This window comes from Bidens hawaiensis, unplaced genomic scaffold, assembly GCF_021521415.1.
Source record: "Bidens hawaiensis isolate Kalapana, Puna unplaced genomic scaffold, B.hawaiensis_p1.1 tig00026856_1, whole genome shotgun sequence".
NCBI classification, from domain to species: Eukaryota; Viridiplantae; Streptophyta; class Magnoliopsida; order Asterales; family Asteraceae; genus Bidens; species Bidens hawaiensis.
In genome coordinates this window covers 114,108-131,178 of record NW_027494328.1, presented here as the reverse complement: position 1 = coordinate 131,178, position 17,071 = coordinate 114,108, and the positions used below count along the sequence as shown (strand labels likewise).

General features: G+C 33.3%; 3 protein-coding genes across 3 annotated transcripts; 1 reads left to right on the top strand and 2 right to left on the bottom strand.

Moving 5' to 3' along the window:
* The first annotated feature begins 247 nt into the window (after positions 1-247).
* On the top strand, positions 248-1,185 carry LOC143574175 (uncharacterized). Its single transcript, XM_077058862.1, has 4 exons — positions 248-251; positions 292-482; positions 594-718; positions 791-1,185. The coding sequence occupies exons 1-4, from the start codon at positions 248-250 to the stop codon at positions 981-983; spliced, it is 513 nt and encodes a 170-aa protein (XP_076914977.1). The 3' UTR covers positions 984-1,185.
* A 1,362-nt stretch (positions 1,186-2,547) lies between these two features.
* LOC143574172 (SEC1 family transport protein SLY1-like) lies at positions 2,548-5,642 on the bottom strand. The gene is made up of 2 exons (XM_077058860.1): positions 5,593-5,642; positions 2,548-4,574 (listed from the first exon to the last, which is right to left on the bottom strand). Exons 1-2 carry the CDS (start codon positions 5,621-5,623, stop codon positions 2,734-2,736), a joined length of 1,872 nt encoding a protein of 623 aa, XP_076914975.1. The 5' UTR covers positions 5,624-5,642; the 3' UTR covers positions 2,548-2,733.
* A 538-nt stretch (positions 5,643-6,180) lies between these two features.
* On the bottom strand, positions 6,181-10,722 carry LOC143574190 (uncharacterized). The gene is made up of 10 exons (XM_077058871.1): positions 10,632-10,722; positions 10,506-10,564; positions 10,325-10,365; positions 9,901-9,932; positions 7,984-8,012; positions 7,348-7,384; positions 7,100-7,156; positions 6,611-6,687; positions 6,429-6,502; positions 6,181-6,340 (listed from the first exon to the last, which is right to left on the bottom strand). Exons 1-10 carry the CDS (start codon positions 10,716-10,718, stop codon positions 6,321-6,323), a joined length of 513 nt encoding a protein of 170 aa, XP_076914986.1. The 5' UTR covers positions 10,719-10,722; the 3' UTR covers positions 6,181-6,320.
* Between the last annotated feature and the right edge of the window lie 6,349 nt (positions 10,723-17,071).

Below are 17,071 nucleotides of genomic sequence, written 5' to 3'. Positions count from 1 at the left end.
ATTCAAAAGGGAGTTTTCTGGATCTGCTTTTAGTATTAATGATAAAAGTTATCTCGACAAAAAGAAAAATAATTATGTAATTGCATAACCATCTTTTTGGTTTATCATGAGTCATATCATTTTATTAAAATTGAGCTTGCTATTAGGAAAATGGGAAGCTTGAGAAATACAAGCTAGCTTCAGAAGGTATCAATCAAGCACAATTGGCTGGTCAGCTATTCTTGAAGGTAACCAGTCATGTTCATCCATGCGCTTATCATCTGCATACTGAAACTAAAATATGTGCTGCAGGAACTCAAGGAAAATGGCATCCCACTAGAAAATGTAAGAATTTGTTATTCTCCGTTTCAAGAACCACCCACACGGCCCAAGTGGTTGCTTCGGTTCTGAATCTTTCTTTAAAAGGACCTCAATGCAAGGTTTATGACCATCTTCGTGAGCGATATTTTGGTCCTACATTTGAACATCAATCTCATGACAAAGTAAGATAAAGAGTGAGTGATGATTATATATAAGCATGTTGTTATCTTGGTGTGTGTGTGTATATATATATATATAATATTGTATTAAGTTATTGCCTTTATGATAAACAGTATTCGGAGATATGGGATCTTGATGAAATAGATCCATTCAAGAGGCCAGAAGGTGGTGAAAGTGTTGCTGATGTTGTTTCCAGACTCACAAATGCCTTGGTACAAATTGAGTCTGAGTTTCAAGGGTAAATATGTAATAAGTCAACTAATCTTTTGGTGGATAGCGAAATTGATTTTCTTTTATGTTGATGTTGCAGATGTGCAGTCTTGATAGTTAGTCATGGTGATCCGCTGCAAATCCTGCAGACAATACTGAAAGCGGTTGGTGAACAAGTGGAACCGGATGGTGGTGACCTGGCATCACGAATTGAGGCGGTTAAAGTTCCATCGGTTTTATCACAACACCGAAAGCACGCGTTGCAGACTGGACAGCTCCGAGCAGTGGTCTAAGTTCTGACCTTATATTATTGAGGGGAGCATATGGACATTTGATCAATAAACTAAATAAGAATGTTTCGATATTCTAAATTGAATAATTGGGACGACTGAGTTGTTGGAAAACCTTGAAAATTATTTATGATCATCTGTAACTTGATGGTTCTTAATTGAATTCATGTATGGAAATGTTATCTTCAAATGATCATTATTAATACTTTGCCATGTTTTAGTTACCATGGTTTTGATGATTCGCATTTTGGTTTTGGCGTTTTTGTTAAATGGTTAACTAGTTATATGTTCGCTGGCTCACCACCGGTTTTATAAGGCTCATCATTTGCTGCATAATAGGCACTATTTGTGTGTGTGTGATATATGGATGATTTCTTTTAACAACTTCAACATTTGTTTCTGAATCTTAAACCTTTGGTTATATATATGTTCTAAGTAGCACATCAAGAAACGAATTTGGCTCTGCAGTGGCGTTTGGATAATTGCTTGTCCCCTCAGTTTCGTGAATCATGTTTGGCTATGCTTGCTTTGATGTTTGGATAAGTTTTTCCGTTTGGTTTATCCCCTTGGTTTCGTTAATCATGCTTAACTTGAATTACAATGGTCTAATTTGCAAAACCAAATTATTAAAATATGTTGACAACACTAAAATCACCTATCCATATACTAATTCAAGAATAGAGGAAGTAACATGGAAATATGTTCACTAAGTTTAACATACCAAGCTGCATTAAACATTTAAGTTTAAGATGTGAGGTATACCTTAGAAACTCATGGTTCCATTCTTGTCAATATCATACATCCTGCAGAAAACAGGAAAGCAATTCAAAACCTCCCCAAGCATAAAGATAAAAATATACCCCTTGTTCATAGGAGAAAATGTACTTTATGAACTCAGACTTCTTAAAGTCATAGTGTTTTTGCTCATCAAATCCAAAAATTTAATGAGATATTTAGTTCAACTTCTTTAGTCATAATTACCCATTTCCTGACAGTAAATCGACATCAAATTACTTATATATTCATATAGACAGTTCGTATTGGATTCGTATGCCCTTGATCACTTGTAGAACAATTGTGATGAAAAACTGTAAATGTCCAACAGCAAGAGCCCTCCGAGGATACAATTCGTCAATTTTCCATTAAGATAATAAAATTTCTGGAATCAAGGAACCTGGAGTTGAATCATAGGTGATGCTCCCTGTTTTGTTTGAGTCAATTCGGTCTACTTACCCATTACACTTTTGATAATCTGAAAACAAATTCTTGTGCCTTGTCAATCATCAATCTTTCACTACTAAGCTTGAGGTTATTTATCATCTAACTTTCATAAGCATCAGGCAAGCCATCAACCACAAGTCTTTATTAAAGATTACTAATTGACCCCCAACCCCCAAATAGCCCACATCCAATCTTCTGATTTTATTGAGCTCAAATGCACCCAAGGCTCTAAATAAAGCATTCCCTAAATGACAACACCACCCTCACCAATGAATATAGCCTAATCTCACTCAAACTAGTTACAGGTTAAAAACCAATATGATCATTAACCATCACTTCAAGTTCAAATACTGTTACTTTTAGTGAATCCATAACAATCAACAATAAGGATACATCAAATTAACCAAAGTTTCAAACACTTAAAACACAAACGAAAATATAATATCAGAAATCTACAGAGATCTAAAGTTTCAAGACAAAATATTCTTCTATATCAAAAGTATGCAACAACTCATCATTAAGAAGACACACATCAGTGGGCAGACGCAGGAGCTGCACTGATACTGCCACCCAAACCCATCTTTTGACCCAAGATTGTAAGCTGGTCAACAAACTCGCCACCAGTCAGAATCTCAGTCGACCCGTATATTATATGCTTAGCTGGCTGCTGTCTTCGTGCAAGGTCTTGCAAGCTTCCATATTCAACATAGTTCCCACCACCAATCATAAACACAATCGCTTCTTTAAATGGTCCTTTCATATGACTACCACCGGACACAGAGTTTGACTTTGGAGCACGAGGGTCAAACATGAGGTAAGACTCAATCTCAGGATTTGGTTTTCCTTCCATTAAAGCTTCAACTGTTCTCGCCATTGCCAGTTGATGATCATTAGATAGCAAATTCTTCACACCTGCAGTTACAGCACTTATGGATTGACCATAAAGCTTCTCAGCCCAGTCGACAATATTACTTCTGCTTGCAGAACTTGCAGATGCTAATGAAACGTTTAAAGATTTAATTTTTTTGATATATAGAAACGCACTCGTATCCACCTCAGCTTCACGTAAAGCAGACTCAACCGCTTCAACTTCCAACTGCGGAATAGTTTCTGTTGAAATAAGGAACATGATTGCAAACCGAAGCTTATCCATTTTAGTGCCCTTTCCTCTAAGAACCGCAAGAAGCTCACCACGATCAATCCCACCTTTGACCATCATTTCATATTCTTTTTTAGCAAAAGAATCAAGAGACCGCTCCTTGATTTCACCAAGCAAAACCGTTGCTATGTTTGTATGCTTATCAATAACTTGTTTCCGCTCAGTCAACTCTGGTAACGAGTTGACCGCGTTCATCAAATGCTTCGTGTTCCCGATTAAATCCGTACCGTCAAATTCAGCTCCATCATTACCACCGGTTCGCCTGTTGACTTCATCCACATCTTTTTTGTACTTGTTCAGTTGCGTCTCGATCTCAACCGCAACTTCTGGAAACTCCAAAGATCCATTCGCAACCCAAAACGGGTCGGCCCGGTCCAACTCATACGACTTCATTCCACCTTTATCACCTTGAACGTTAAGCCGGTTTAGTCTAAGCCCAAGCACGTCATGAATAAGAGGCCTGTACCTAAAATCATGCTGGATTGCAACCGACAACTCAAGGTTCCGATCAAACAAACATAAAACCGGCCTCTGAAACGAGCTGGTAAAGTTGCCACTTTCTGAAAACAGATTATTCTTCACAAGCAAGTGATCACGTAACCGTTGATCTAGCAGCGATGCAACCATCTCAGCAGGCCCGCCACGTGGGCACCTAATAATCGGGACAACCGCAAGTGTAGCCAAAACACAAAACAACCCACTCACGAGCTTCTCGATTATCTCTTCAATCTCACAATCATTTGCTTTAGGGTCGTTTAACTGAACATAACAAGATTTATCCGCTAAAGAAAAGAGATTATCTTCTAGGGTTACAAACTCTAAATACTGATCATGAACCTCAGCAATCCGGTCAACAGATTCAGTATTTAGAGCCCCGGAAGCAAGCTCTTCTAGAAGGGGGCGGGGTATGGATGATGAGAAGTTAAGGTGGAAATAATCATAGAGAGAATTTGAAGCATCTGAGATGATTCTTTGGATGTTGTGTTGTGTTGGTTTAACAAAGTAAACAGCAGGAACGTCAGCAACCGGCTTTCGGTTTTTGTCAATAAGAAAATATAATGTCACACCGTGCTTGCGAAGATCCTTGACGTGTATTAACGGGGACAAAATGTCTTGACAAAACTTATCAAAGATCAGAATCTTGTACACTTCTTCATTCGCTGTTCCACTTGCGTTTATCGGCTGATTCAGATTCAGCATCCGTGCTATGCATTCTGAAAGTACAAAAAATGGTGTTATAATGGTGTTGATTCAAAACCACAGGTGTACCTATGTTGTTGGTTTGGGATGCAACCTATTATAAACTAACAAATAAAAAACAGCAAAATCCATTTTATACAACTAAACAAATAAGCTTATTTTAAACTAAACTCATTAACCATAAATCCAACTACCCAATAACACTTTAAACAATCAAGCCCGAACACCATCTGCCAACCGTATCTTTACAATTAAAAAACTAACCTAACGAAAAAGAATTAGAGAGCGACATTTTTTATTAACCCCCCCCCCCACCTGCAAATCGATTTTTCAAACTAAAAACTCGTTAAAACTTAAAACGATTCTGCTTCCGCCAGTTGTAGGGGTGTCCATGGGTCAGTTTGGGCCTCAAAACAAACCAAAAGGCAAAAATTTGGTTTTTGAAAACCTTTTGTAAATATGAACTTTAATTTGTAACAAAAAACCTAGCGTTTCCGCCAGCCCGTTATATTTAATCTGTTACTTTGAGTTTGAATTTGGAAATTGAGAAAACATGAATGTAATGGAGCGAATTCTTGAAATATTTTGGTTCTATGAATCTTTTTATTGTGTGACTTGACCCAACTCAAAACGAAAAAAATTAATTAATACTTAACGATTAATTAATTGAGCCAAAAAAATTTATGGGAAATATTGGGTCCATAGAAAATGGGCCTAGGAGCAAGAAGCGAAGCGAACTATGGTTGAGATGATAAGAACGCACATTGAATTCATTTGATGTATTTGCTAAGGTAAGATGAGATGATAAATCCCCAATTGAATTGAAGTGAAGTGAAGTGAATAGCATACAAACACAAATTGGTACCAACATGATACATCACTGTAGATCAACCTAAAAGCAAACCCTAGACACATTGATTTTGAGATTCAGATTATAAACATACATGACGTGTATGATCTGAGATCCGGTTTTGAATTTAGGTATGTATAGATGAAATTGAAATTGGTTGGAGAGAGAGAGAAATGAATGACCTGTTTGCCTTTGACGGAGATTGAGCGCCATTCAGATCTGTGAGAGAGATATAGCTCACCAGATGCCGATGATGCGTATTGTCAGTACGAGGCATTTCATTTTAATAAGTTTGGATTTGTAACGAAAGCGTTAGCCAGTTTGACACCGTTTGTTGGTGAATAATATCATATTCAATAATAAAAAGACACCCATCAACAAAAGCTTATAGAGAGAGGAGGTTATGGTATGGATTAGGTATAGACCAAATATTGATTCTTTAGAATGGACAGAGAATCATTTTACTTATACTTAATTTCTCTCTAGCCAATCAAAACAAGAGGAAGAATTGGTAAAAGTTCAAGAACCGAGTCATGCATCAAAATGTTATAAATTTGAATAATAATAGAAAGATATGAAAATACATTTTTACTTAACAGAACTGATTTGGTGAAAATAAGAAAAAGTTTGGAATAACAAAATGTATTATATGAAATATCAAGTATGATAATTCAAAGAAATAAAAATAAGACCGATAACATTAAACTATTTCATGTTGTTAAAACCGTCTCTCGTTGCACACACAAATCAAAAGCTAGATCCTGTTCCAAACTACTTTACAACAGTCAGAACAACATGATTACAGGAATCATAATAAATACAACGATATTAACACCAATTGCGATAATCAAATGCGTCTATGAGAATTACAATGCCATTATTCACCTGGGCTGTTGATATAGCATGGGCTTCATATTCTACAATTTGCAGCTGCAAAGAATTCACAAACAAGCTTGATGGTCACTCATTGTGTACTTATATGTTTAGACCATACTAAATAAAGAACATGTTGACTCACTGCAGTAGATAAACTGATTTAGGTCAAGTGTCACCCTGCCCTGCTTACTAGTGTCAAAGGAATTAAATAGGTTCCTGCATATGTTATTTTAAAGACCATACCCAAAATTAGGTAGTTCTTAATATTGATTTTCTTTATGTAATAACAACTTGCGTTACTTTAAGGGTATGTGATCATCTTACCGAGCTGATTGTACAAAGATGCAAAGGGACATGAAGTCATCCAGCCGAAATCTTCCCTTTTTCTCTTTGTCAAAGCTCTACAAATCATTACAACAAATAAATAAATAATTTGTTATGGTTTTTTTATTGTAATAAAAATAAAGTAAAATCAAGTCATCAGTCGTTACGACCTTTCTTATAATGAAAATTGTCCAAAATCAAGACCTAAAAGATCCCAATTCCTTTTACTACCTGATAAGTTGTGTTTGCACCCTTAAAACACATTCAACTTATTATGTTCTATAATAAACAAATAAACAAAACTGTTTCAAGTTGATTTGCAATAAAAACAATATTTTTGTAACAGATGTGCATCCACAACTTATGTAATACATCGTAACAGTTACTTGGCTAGTATTAAACTAAGAACATTTAAATTACTATTAAAGATAAAGTAAAATTATATACATCAAAGCACTTTATATATATTTGAGAAATATTCATTCGTACCTCGCAGACTGTGTAAAATGCTGGAGAATCCATAGAGATGTTAAGTTTCAGCAAAGCCTGTTTTTGAGAGCATGAAAGGCATGAGAATCAATCTCATAACAGTTTAAATAATAATAAAAAATACACTTTTATATTTGTTGATTAAAAAGGTCATTCAAACACGGGTGATGGAACACAAAAATAACCTCTAATTTGTTATTTGTTACATATTTCATTTTGGCAGGTTACATAAGGAGCAGTGATCTTACCTCATAGACCTCATCAGGTTCAAGAAACCCACGGCCCCTGTCAAGCAAACACATAACTAGTGTTAATTAGTTGAGACGTCAAGTTTGTAAAGAGCGCCCTGCTTGCGGTCTGCGCATATAATGTATATATGTGTGAACCCTGAATGGGCAAAAGTGAAATTGCACTAATTTTGACGTTATTTTACTAATCTCGTGAAAATAACGTTAAAAGCGGCGGAAGGTTAATCAGGCATCATGTGGTGGCGTTGATAGTCGAAAGACAAGGGTACATGCACCAACCGGCCGGTGTCCCGATGGTTGAGTGTTATGCGCCTTAGTCCAAGGCTTGATGCAAAACTACTATCGAGCTGGGGGTCTCACCGGAAGCAGCCTCTCTATTCTTATGGGGTAGAGGTGAGGTTGTCTACATGTTACCCTCCTCAGACACTACCATAGCTTTGCTATTGGTGAGATATACTGAGTACGATGATGATGATGATGATGTCAAGTCTGTAAAGACATGGTGATATCCTACCACTGATTGTTCATAAATCCCGAGAGAAACAAATATCAAAGAATATTATCAACAAAATCAAAATATAATCTTTGTAACCATAGCTATGTTTCAAACCACTAAAGGATGCATGAATATCGTACCTCTCTAAATCTGAGAAGGCTTGTTGGACCTGAACAGAAGTCAATGGATTCTAGTCAGATGGCTTCAACTTTCCATTGAATTCAAAAAGAATATAATATGCAGAATGCTTATATATGTGTATTCGAGTTGAATGTAACCGTGAGTTTTCAATATAGTATAGAATAAAGATCTTGTTTCCATTAATTTTCCTAACAAGGTTATTTTATAATTTTATATGAACCTTTACAAGCATGGTGATTTGAAATGCTACTCGCTCTTACACATACCATCATAAACACATGATCTAATCCACCTTTAAATTGAAGACAAAATCATAGAAAACATCCTTTAGGTTTGTTTGTCTTAGCTTGCAGGTTTCATCCTTAATGTTTAACATCACTCTGGCTATCCTTCATGTTTCATTTTTGTTTCACTTTTCATCCTCTGTGGATAACTCCATTAGTTTTTTAAGTTAAGTAATGGCAGGTGATCAATATGTGAGGGCAAACCAGTATTTGTACCCCATCCGTATATGAGTGTCTAACAGTGTAATCTAATTTTAAGTCAAGTCAAGGAGGATGAGAACATTTAGCTGCTTCAGTAGAATCTAATACAATTCATCCAACTGGGAAGGCTATACTGGAAGCTGCTCAGATTGCTAAATGTTCTAATGTAAATGTATTTTCCATGAGTCATCCATTCTCTCTTTAATAGCGGGGAACAACTATTAAATTCATACAGACCTATGGGAAAATCTAATTCAAGTATGATGGTTTTGTAAACTTGCTTGTGAAGTCGTCCTAGGCACCATTGTTATTTTGTTATTTTATATTGGGTTTGAAAAAAATGCTAGATCAGGTATGTGAATCGCGTTTCGGATTGTTCGTGACTTCGTTCTAGGTTAATCCGTTTTTTTTTTTTTGAAATCCTAACCATTAACCGACCTGAATTAGAATCAGTTATTTGCTTATGGGTTGATCAATGTAGCACCTGTTGTAAATTAAATTGTCTAACAAACAATATAATAGAATACCTAAATTTAGTTATATTTATTTTAAAAAGTATTTAAAAAATAAAACAGTTTTATTTAGGAAACAACTTTTGAGCGAAATTGCTTTATTACTTTTTAAAGTAGAAATAACATATTTTGTGTATTTTATTATTTGTTAGACAATATCATTTACAACAGTGGATTATATTGACCGACCCAGCCAGCCCAATAACAGAGTTACCAATAGTAATTCGGATCAATTAATGGCTAGGTTTCAGAAAAAAAAAAACGATTAACCCAAAAGCGAACAACCAGATCAACCCCCTAGTCGGTTTGCAGAGGGAATGCGAGTGATTTTTAATCGATCACATATGAATGAAAGGAAATAAGGTAAGGTGTTTCATACAAGGCTGGGGTAGAAAGACTGGTTTGCCCTCACATGTTAATCACATGCCATTACTAAACTTAAAAAACAAACGGAGATGGCCATAAAGGATGAAAAGTAAAACAAAAATAAAACGTAAAGGATGGTCAGAGTGATTTTTAAACATTAAGAATGAAACCTGCAAGTTGAGACAAACCTAAATGATTTTGTCTAAAATGAAAGATACCGACACGTCAACTTTAACATCAAATGATTATCTGACACTGTCAAAACAAATATAGTAGCATTCAAGCTTTGGTGATTGCATTTTTCTCAACAAAATTGTATCCAATTTATGGTTCAGTAGACATATATATGCTTTCATAACATCACTGACATGTCAGCATTCTGAATCACAATATGTGGCAGAATAGCATATACTTCTAGCTACATATATACATGTGCAATTAACTGCAGTTTATCAAATTCCATGAAGAACTCTTAACTTAAAGTTAAAAAGTGCATGTTTGACCTCATAAAATTATCCCGAATGGCAGTAGTGCAGCATAAAAAAGTTCTAACCTTTAGAAGAAATTTGTTGAGAGCCACAAACTCTGAGGAGAAAAAAAGTCAAAAAGAGTGTAAGATACCGACGTATAGCATAAACTAATATGAAAATGATATAAAAACTTTAAGAACGTATCTAAGTTGCACCCAGACTATATGAATACTTTATATAAAGATTACAGATTTACAAATTCTGAAATCATTTCAAATGTCAAAATCATTCATATTCGTGTCACTTGTGCATAATGGTTTTGACTTCTGAGATTTGCATCTTGCAAGTGCATAAAAGTTCTGACTTCATACAAATTTCAAACTAAAGCAAGTGTGCACTCCGCACGTCCCTAAGTTGCTTAATGCTTATTATGATTACACTAAAATAGTAAGCAAAAGTTTACTAATAATAAGCTGCTGCAATAAAGATTCAAGAGTGAAGATGTACCTTCAAAGCTCATGGTTCCATTTCTGTCAAAATCATACATCCTGCAGAATATATATATATATATATATATATATATAATAAAAGGTAGTTTTAAAATTCTAGTCTAGGGTTTGACATAAAATTATAGAAATTCGACATCAAATTAGTTAATTAAAGTTTGAAGTGGATCCGTAAGAGTAACCTGATCATTTGTTGAACAATTGTGATGGGGAATTGAAGATTTCCAACAGCAAGAGCACTCTGAGCAATATAAAAATCGTCAAATGAAAAATAAATAAATAATTATGGATCAAAGAATAATAAGGACCTGAAGCTGAGTTGCAGTGATGCTCCCTGTTTGGTCCGAGTCAACTCGGTCGAACCACTCTTTCAAAACCAACTCCATGTTCGCCATTTCTCTTACTTGGTTTTAAGATGAAAATATCGCCGAAGGACTAAATCTGGTTTTGTTATGATAATTATAACAATATTATTGAATAACTTAAAGAAGTTAATAAGAAGAAATTATAGAATTGAGTAGTAAGAAATGTGTAGTATTTATACAATAATTTCACATGTTATTTAGTAGGCAATAACTAACTATTTATGAGATAACTAGGTTAACAATTTTCATTTGAAAATGTATTCATCCATTAATTATAGCCTTCACCCAACTATTTTCAACACTCCCTCTTGGATGATACGTTTTCAAACTTGGAGTCTACTGCCTCATTGAAAACCTTGCCAAAGAAAACCCGATGGGAAAAAAACTTTAGTTAAGGGAAAAAGAATGCAATATTTAGCTCTCCCTTAAGTTGTAGGTCGTTACATTGTCCGTACATGTCGCATGCCAATATCATGAATACGTTTCTTAAAATTCGTGGTATGGAGTGCTTTTGTGAATAGATCAGCTGAATTGTTGCTAGATTGGGCATATCTTATTTCAACATGTTTTATCTTTAATAAGGTCTTAAGTATATGAGAAGAATCTTAGAGGTATATGTTTTGTTCTATCAGTTTTGATATGCCCTTCTTTCATTTGTGAGACACACCCTGATTGTCTTCGTAGATTGGTGTTGGACTTGTATCTTTCTTAGTCCACAAGAGGTTACTATGAATTGTGTCATAGATCTTAACCAAACACAGTCTTTAGAAGCTTCATGTAGAGCAATGACTTCAGCATAATTTGAGGACATTGCAACAAGTGTTTGTTTCTGAGAGCGCCACGACATTGCAGTTCCTTCATTCTTAAACACGTATCCAGTTTGAGATTTTGTCTTATGGGGATCTGATAAATAACCTGCATCTGGATAACCAACTAACCCTTCTTTTGAGTCATTAGAATAAAATAAACCTAAATCAATAATTCCTTTTAGATACCGAAAATATGTCTAATGTCATTCCAATGTCTTTTAGTAGGGGATGAACTGAATCTTGCCAACAAATTAACTGCAAAAGAAATGTCAGGTCTCGTACAGTTAGTAAGATACATTAGCGCTCCAATTACACTGAGGTATGGTACTTCTGGACCAAGAACCTCCTCATTCTCTTCACAAGGGCGGAATGGATCATTGTTGACATTGAGTGATCTAACAACCATTGGGGTACTTAAAGGATTTTTTTTGTCCATATTGAAACGTTTTAAGAAACACTTGATAACCGACTGATATTGTATTAATAATTCTCTTTGTTGGTTTTAATTCGTAACTGATATTGTATTAATAATTCCTTTTGTTGGTTTTAATTCGTAATAATATTTTTGAGATTTTAGGATAGTATGTGTATCGCCACTACCCGTTATGCATAACTCAGCATCATTTGATTGATCTTTTGCTCCAATGAAATTCATTTTAGTCTTCAAATATAAAGAAAAACAATAAGTGCATATATTATACATTCCTAAATTTATTACAAGAAACTTTTATTTTTACATGAAAGGAAAAGTAATTAAACATAGTTAAGACATAAACGTGAAAGGAAATTCATAATTGTCATTATGATTTAACAATATCACTTTCAGGGTTTTGATTCATTGATAAAGTCTGAGGTATTCAACTCAATATCCATATCATCAATTTTGTCGATATGATTCAGTTCATTTTCCTTTCCTCTCAGAGATGCTTGATATAATTCACATAGATATTAAGGTGTTCGACAAGTCTTTGCCCAATGATTAGTACTTCCACATCTAAAACATGAGCCTCCATCATTCTGTGACGTACCAGCATCATTTTTAAACTTGTTTTGCTGGTTAGCGTGGTAATTATTAGCTCTTTGGCTACGACCACAACCGTGTCCACGTCCATGATTATTATTCTATTTAAATGAGTGGTTGCGACCACTAAAATAGGTTTTATTGAAATAGTTTCGGCCATGCCCACGGCCTCATCCACAGCCTTGTTCTCATTTACGTCTAGAATTCTTATGATCATTATTATAAGCAATATTTGCTTCTGGTATGGCTAATGATCCCGTGGGACGAGCTTGATGGTTTTGCATTAATAGCTCATTATTTTTCTCTACTAGAATGAGATTTTTATTCAGGTCAGAGTATGTTGAAATTTTTGCAACCGTAATTGTTGTTGCAAATTTATATTTTATGCATGAAACGTAGAGTAGGTTTTCTTTAACTTATCTCCCTTAGACATAATTTGTCTACAAAATTCAAGTCTTGAACATATATTTAATAGAGCATATGTGTAATCATTCACTCTTTTAAAATTCTGGAACCTTAGATTGTTCCATTCAGCTCTAGCAGTAGGGAGTAATGAATCCCTTTGATGATTAAATCTGTTTTTTAATTCTTTCTATAAAACATTTGGATCATCGTAACTAAAATATTCCAAGTGAAGCATTTCATCGACGTGTTTATGGATTAAGACATCATCTGTTGGTCTATTGTGTTCATCCAATGTATTGTATTCATTAATTGCCTCTAACACATCTATTGATTTGAGGTGTCTTTTGACATTTGCTGTCCATGGCATATAGTTCTCTCCGGAACTTTTGAGAGCCAAAAATTCAAGCTTTGCAATATTCGCCATTTTATTACTAAATACAAATTAGATAAATATTAGGATTAGATACTTATTAAAATTTGAAAGTAAATACAAAGGTAGAGCTATAAATAGATAAAGGAAAAAAGAAAAGATCAAACTCCTTAGGTGGGAGATTACAAATTAAGAACAATAAGATTATCATCATTATGGTGGTTAACATCAAAATTGGGTGAAGCATCTTTCAAAATATTATCTTGGGTATTCCTGAGAAGAAAAATTTTGTATTTGTGAAAAAATTGAGATTGATAGTTGGTTATTTGTAGTGAAAAAATTATAACTGTTTTATAACGGCTATATGACTGTTTCATCAACGGTTATATATGTATATAAATTATTTATTAAGTAATAGAATAAATGAGATATAACTGATAATCTATTAAATAAGATGTAAAATTAGTATGTAGAATAATAATATTAATGAACTTGTTAGCATACATAAATAATCGTAGAACATGAATAAAATTTAGTGTGCATAAAAGTTAGAGAGATAGTAAGTAAAGGTTAGAGAGTTATTAGTCCCATAATTAGTAAAAGTTTATAATAAAATGTCTTTTATATTTGTTTTGTTTATCATTATAATTATCCTTTTTAATCATTATTAACGGTGTACTTACCTTGTTTATGATTGATATCTTCTTACTTGGTTGATCGTCTTGATTAAGACACAAGCGAGTCGGGCTGATAACGTGTTATGATATAACTATAATTATAACAATATTATTGAAGTAACTTAAGAAGTTTAGAGGGAATTATAGAGAGGAGTAGTAAGAAATGTGTATAACTCTTAGTTTATTCAAGATGGTGCATTTTTCTTATTACTATGGAGGTAGTATTTATACTACAAATCCACATGTTATTTGGTATACAAGAGGTAACTATTTAGGAGACAACTAGATTAACAATTTTAATCTTAGACTTTGAAATGCATCAATCCACTAATTGTAGCCTTCTCCCAATTATTTTCAACAGGTTTTATTTTATTGAATTTGTTGGGTGTAATTTTAGACTCCTGTATAAATCGGGTTATGTATAGAACTGAACGTGTGAGATGCAACCGACTCATGTATGTGTGTGTGTGTGTATGTATATATATTATGGATGCAGATTGTGTTGGACGTAATTTCAGACTCCAAGTCATAAGTCGGTGAACTTGAGGGACCAATAATGATAAGTAGGTTATGTTTCCTAATTGTTATGTAATTATAATAAGTAATGTTTTAGCTAGCAAGTTAGGTTGGTCTATATAAACCAAGTCATGGTTAGACGTTATAGAGGGTGTGAGATGCAACTGAGTTAGCTTAATCTAGAGACTCACACGAGACGTAACTGAGTTACGGTTTATCTAGATGCAACCAAGTTAAGCTTCATCTAGATGCAACCAAGTTAAGGTTCATCAAGAGTCAAACCGAGCTAGGGTTTGAGATATTGTAATTAGTTTTTTAATCATATTTTCTTATTAATAAACGAGAGTATTCGTTTAGTTCGTGCTTGATTATCGATCGGGACTCGAGATTGAATATTCTTTGTTTGCATGTGTCTTTAATCAAGAAAAAGAAAACATGGTAAACCCATTATTTTTTTGGTATGGTAGCGAGCATAAAGTAAAAAGACAAGTATAAACTTAGAATTCATTAGCATATTAACATATTATGTGCCAGTAATTGAACTAAACGTAAGGAAATTGATTTCTCTCGCTACAAAAATGAATTCTGTTGCACGGCTATATCAAATTTCAATGGTGTGTGGCCAAAATGTTGTCACGCTATAGCAATTTGCTATTTTTTTTATCAAAATTTGGATGCAATCAAGGAGGTTGGTTTGGTTATTATTAGGATATTAATCTATATACACGCATGATTTTCAATATCGTTATGTTATGTGTCTAAAAAATTATGATATGATATTATAATCATAAGAATATATAAAAAAAATCTTGATTAATACAACAATAACATCAGTTTGTTCATTCGTATGATCAATCCATTTTAAATTATGGTCTATACGTGTGCATATTTACTTTGTTAGATTAAGTACCATGTTCTTTGTTTTAAAGATTATCTACAATACAGTTTTTATCAAATAACCATTACAATGATCTATCCATTACAATGATTGTTAAGGCTATCGGTAAAAAATTGAAACAGTTGAAATATTAAAATATTTTTTGTAAATTTAATATTACTATTGTTTTTATTCAAATGTCCATTACAACAATCTATCCACTCAACACATGACAAAGAATTAAAATGCTAAAACTCTTTCAATTGTAGTTTCAAGAATCAAGAGTAAATATATTTTTAACCAAGACTCAGATAAATAATTTTATACATGTGAAAAAATTACACGAAGAAAATTTATAAAAAAATGTACACTAGCAATACGTGCACATGTGAACAAGATGTTTAATATACTGATTGATGAGTGCAATGTTTTTATGATCAATATTCTACTATTAACTGCAAATTTCAATCTAATGTTTTAGAAAGATTACAATTACTTGATTATCCTTACAAAAAATATGTTAAAACTGACAATAAAACTCCGCAACAATGCGTGTACAAATACTTAACATTTAGAAATCACACAACTATATGAATAAATAATTACATTATATAGTCATTTATTTTTTAACTTCAAATTTCATACAACAAGAAACTACTGCGCGAATAAATATATATGGTTTTCTTACCTACAATATTTGATTTCCAAATACAATCCTTTTAATTTTCAAATAGTCATATACATCAAATTTAAGTGTTTGAACAAGTTGTGATCAAAATACAAGCATTTAAATATAAAAGTTTGGTTATTTCAATCAAACCTTGACCCAATGGACCATGATTTAAAAATAAACTTATAATTCTTACAAATACCTCATTAACCTATGTTTTGAAAAAAAAAAGTCTAATAATTCATATAATAGTTTCCACATACAAGAGACCATGTGGCATGAATCCGATGCTTATTTTTATTAACAATAGAAATGTTTCTTTGCAATATTTTCACATAACAATCAATGTTAAACTTTGCATTACTCACCTAGATTTCATCATACGCTCTCACAAATATCAACCATGCGATTGTAGTCAACTAGTGTTATTGTTTGTATTTTATAAGAGCGTGTTGTATTTCATCTTGATTTCATATTGTAATCAAGAACTCATGTAATCAGTTATTGTTCAAAGAATAATAAAGGTTAATCTGTGTATGTAATAGTAGAAGAGTGTGGCGGTAGTCATTTGGTCACCGTTTATCTTAAGAAACCATGTTGAAATAAGTGTTCATTTAGGTCTCCTTTAGAGGTTGCTAAAAGATGGGGTTTTTTTTCTTTTTTTCTTTTTTGTTTTTTTTTTTACTGGTGAAGTGCACAAATAAAATTGATAGATGTTAACAGTTTCTTTCCCAATTGATCAATTGGGACCAAGTTCTTTCACGCATGAATATTTTCAATTGAAACACATGATTTATTTTCGGTTTTACTTTACAAGCTACCAGCCAAATATTTTTGGAAGTTTCCATTCAAACTTTTCTTATTCTTTTTAACCAAACACCAATAACAAAAAAAGTTGGCAATTTCCATGTGACAAACAATGATGACTAAATTGATGGGCACTGAATTAAATTGTTAGAAAATATCAACCTTGCAAGATTCTTTTCTATTTAAAGGCGAATAATCCTAACCATTTTATTAAAACAATTTGAGAGAAAA

Excerpts from the sequence above, each read along its gene's own strand:
- LOC143574172 (XM_077058860.1), bottom strand. The coding sequence starts at position 5,623 with ATGGCGCTCAATCTCCGTCAAAGGCAAACAG. Across the intron at positions 4,575-5,592 it reads TCTCCGTCAAAGGCAAACAG|AATGCATAGCACGGATGCTG; the intron begins GTCATTCATTTC and ends TTGTACTTTCAG.
- LOC143574175 (XM_077058862.1), top strand. Across the intron at positions 483-593 it reads AACATCAATCTCATGACAAA|TATTCGGAGATATGGGATCT; the intron begins GTAAGATAAAGA and ends TATGATAAACAG. Across the intron at positions 719-790 it reads ATTGAGTCTGAGTTTCAAGG|ATGTGCAGTCTTGATAGTTA; the intron begins GTAAATATGTAA and ends TTGATGTTGCAG.
- LOC143574190 (XM_077058871.1), bottom strand. The coding sequence starts at position 10,718 with ATGGCGAACATGGAGTTGGTTTTGAAAGAGTGGTTCGACCGAGTTGAC. Across the intron at positions 7,157-7,347 it reads AACCTGATGAGGTCTATGAG|GCTTTGCTGAAACTTAACAT; the intron begins GTAAGATCACTG and ends TCTCAAAAACAG. Across the intron at positions 6,341-6,428 it reads AAATCAGTTTATCTACTGCA|CTGCAAATTGTAGAATATGA; the intron begins GTGAGTCAACAT and ends AATTCTTTGCAG.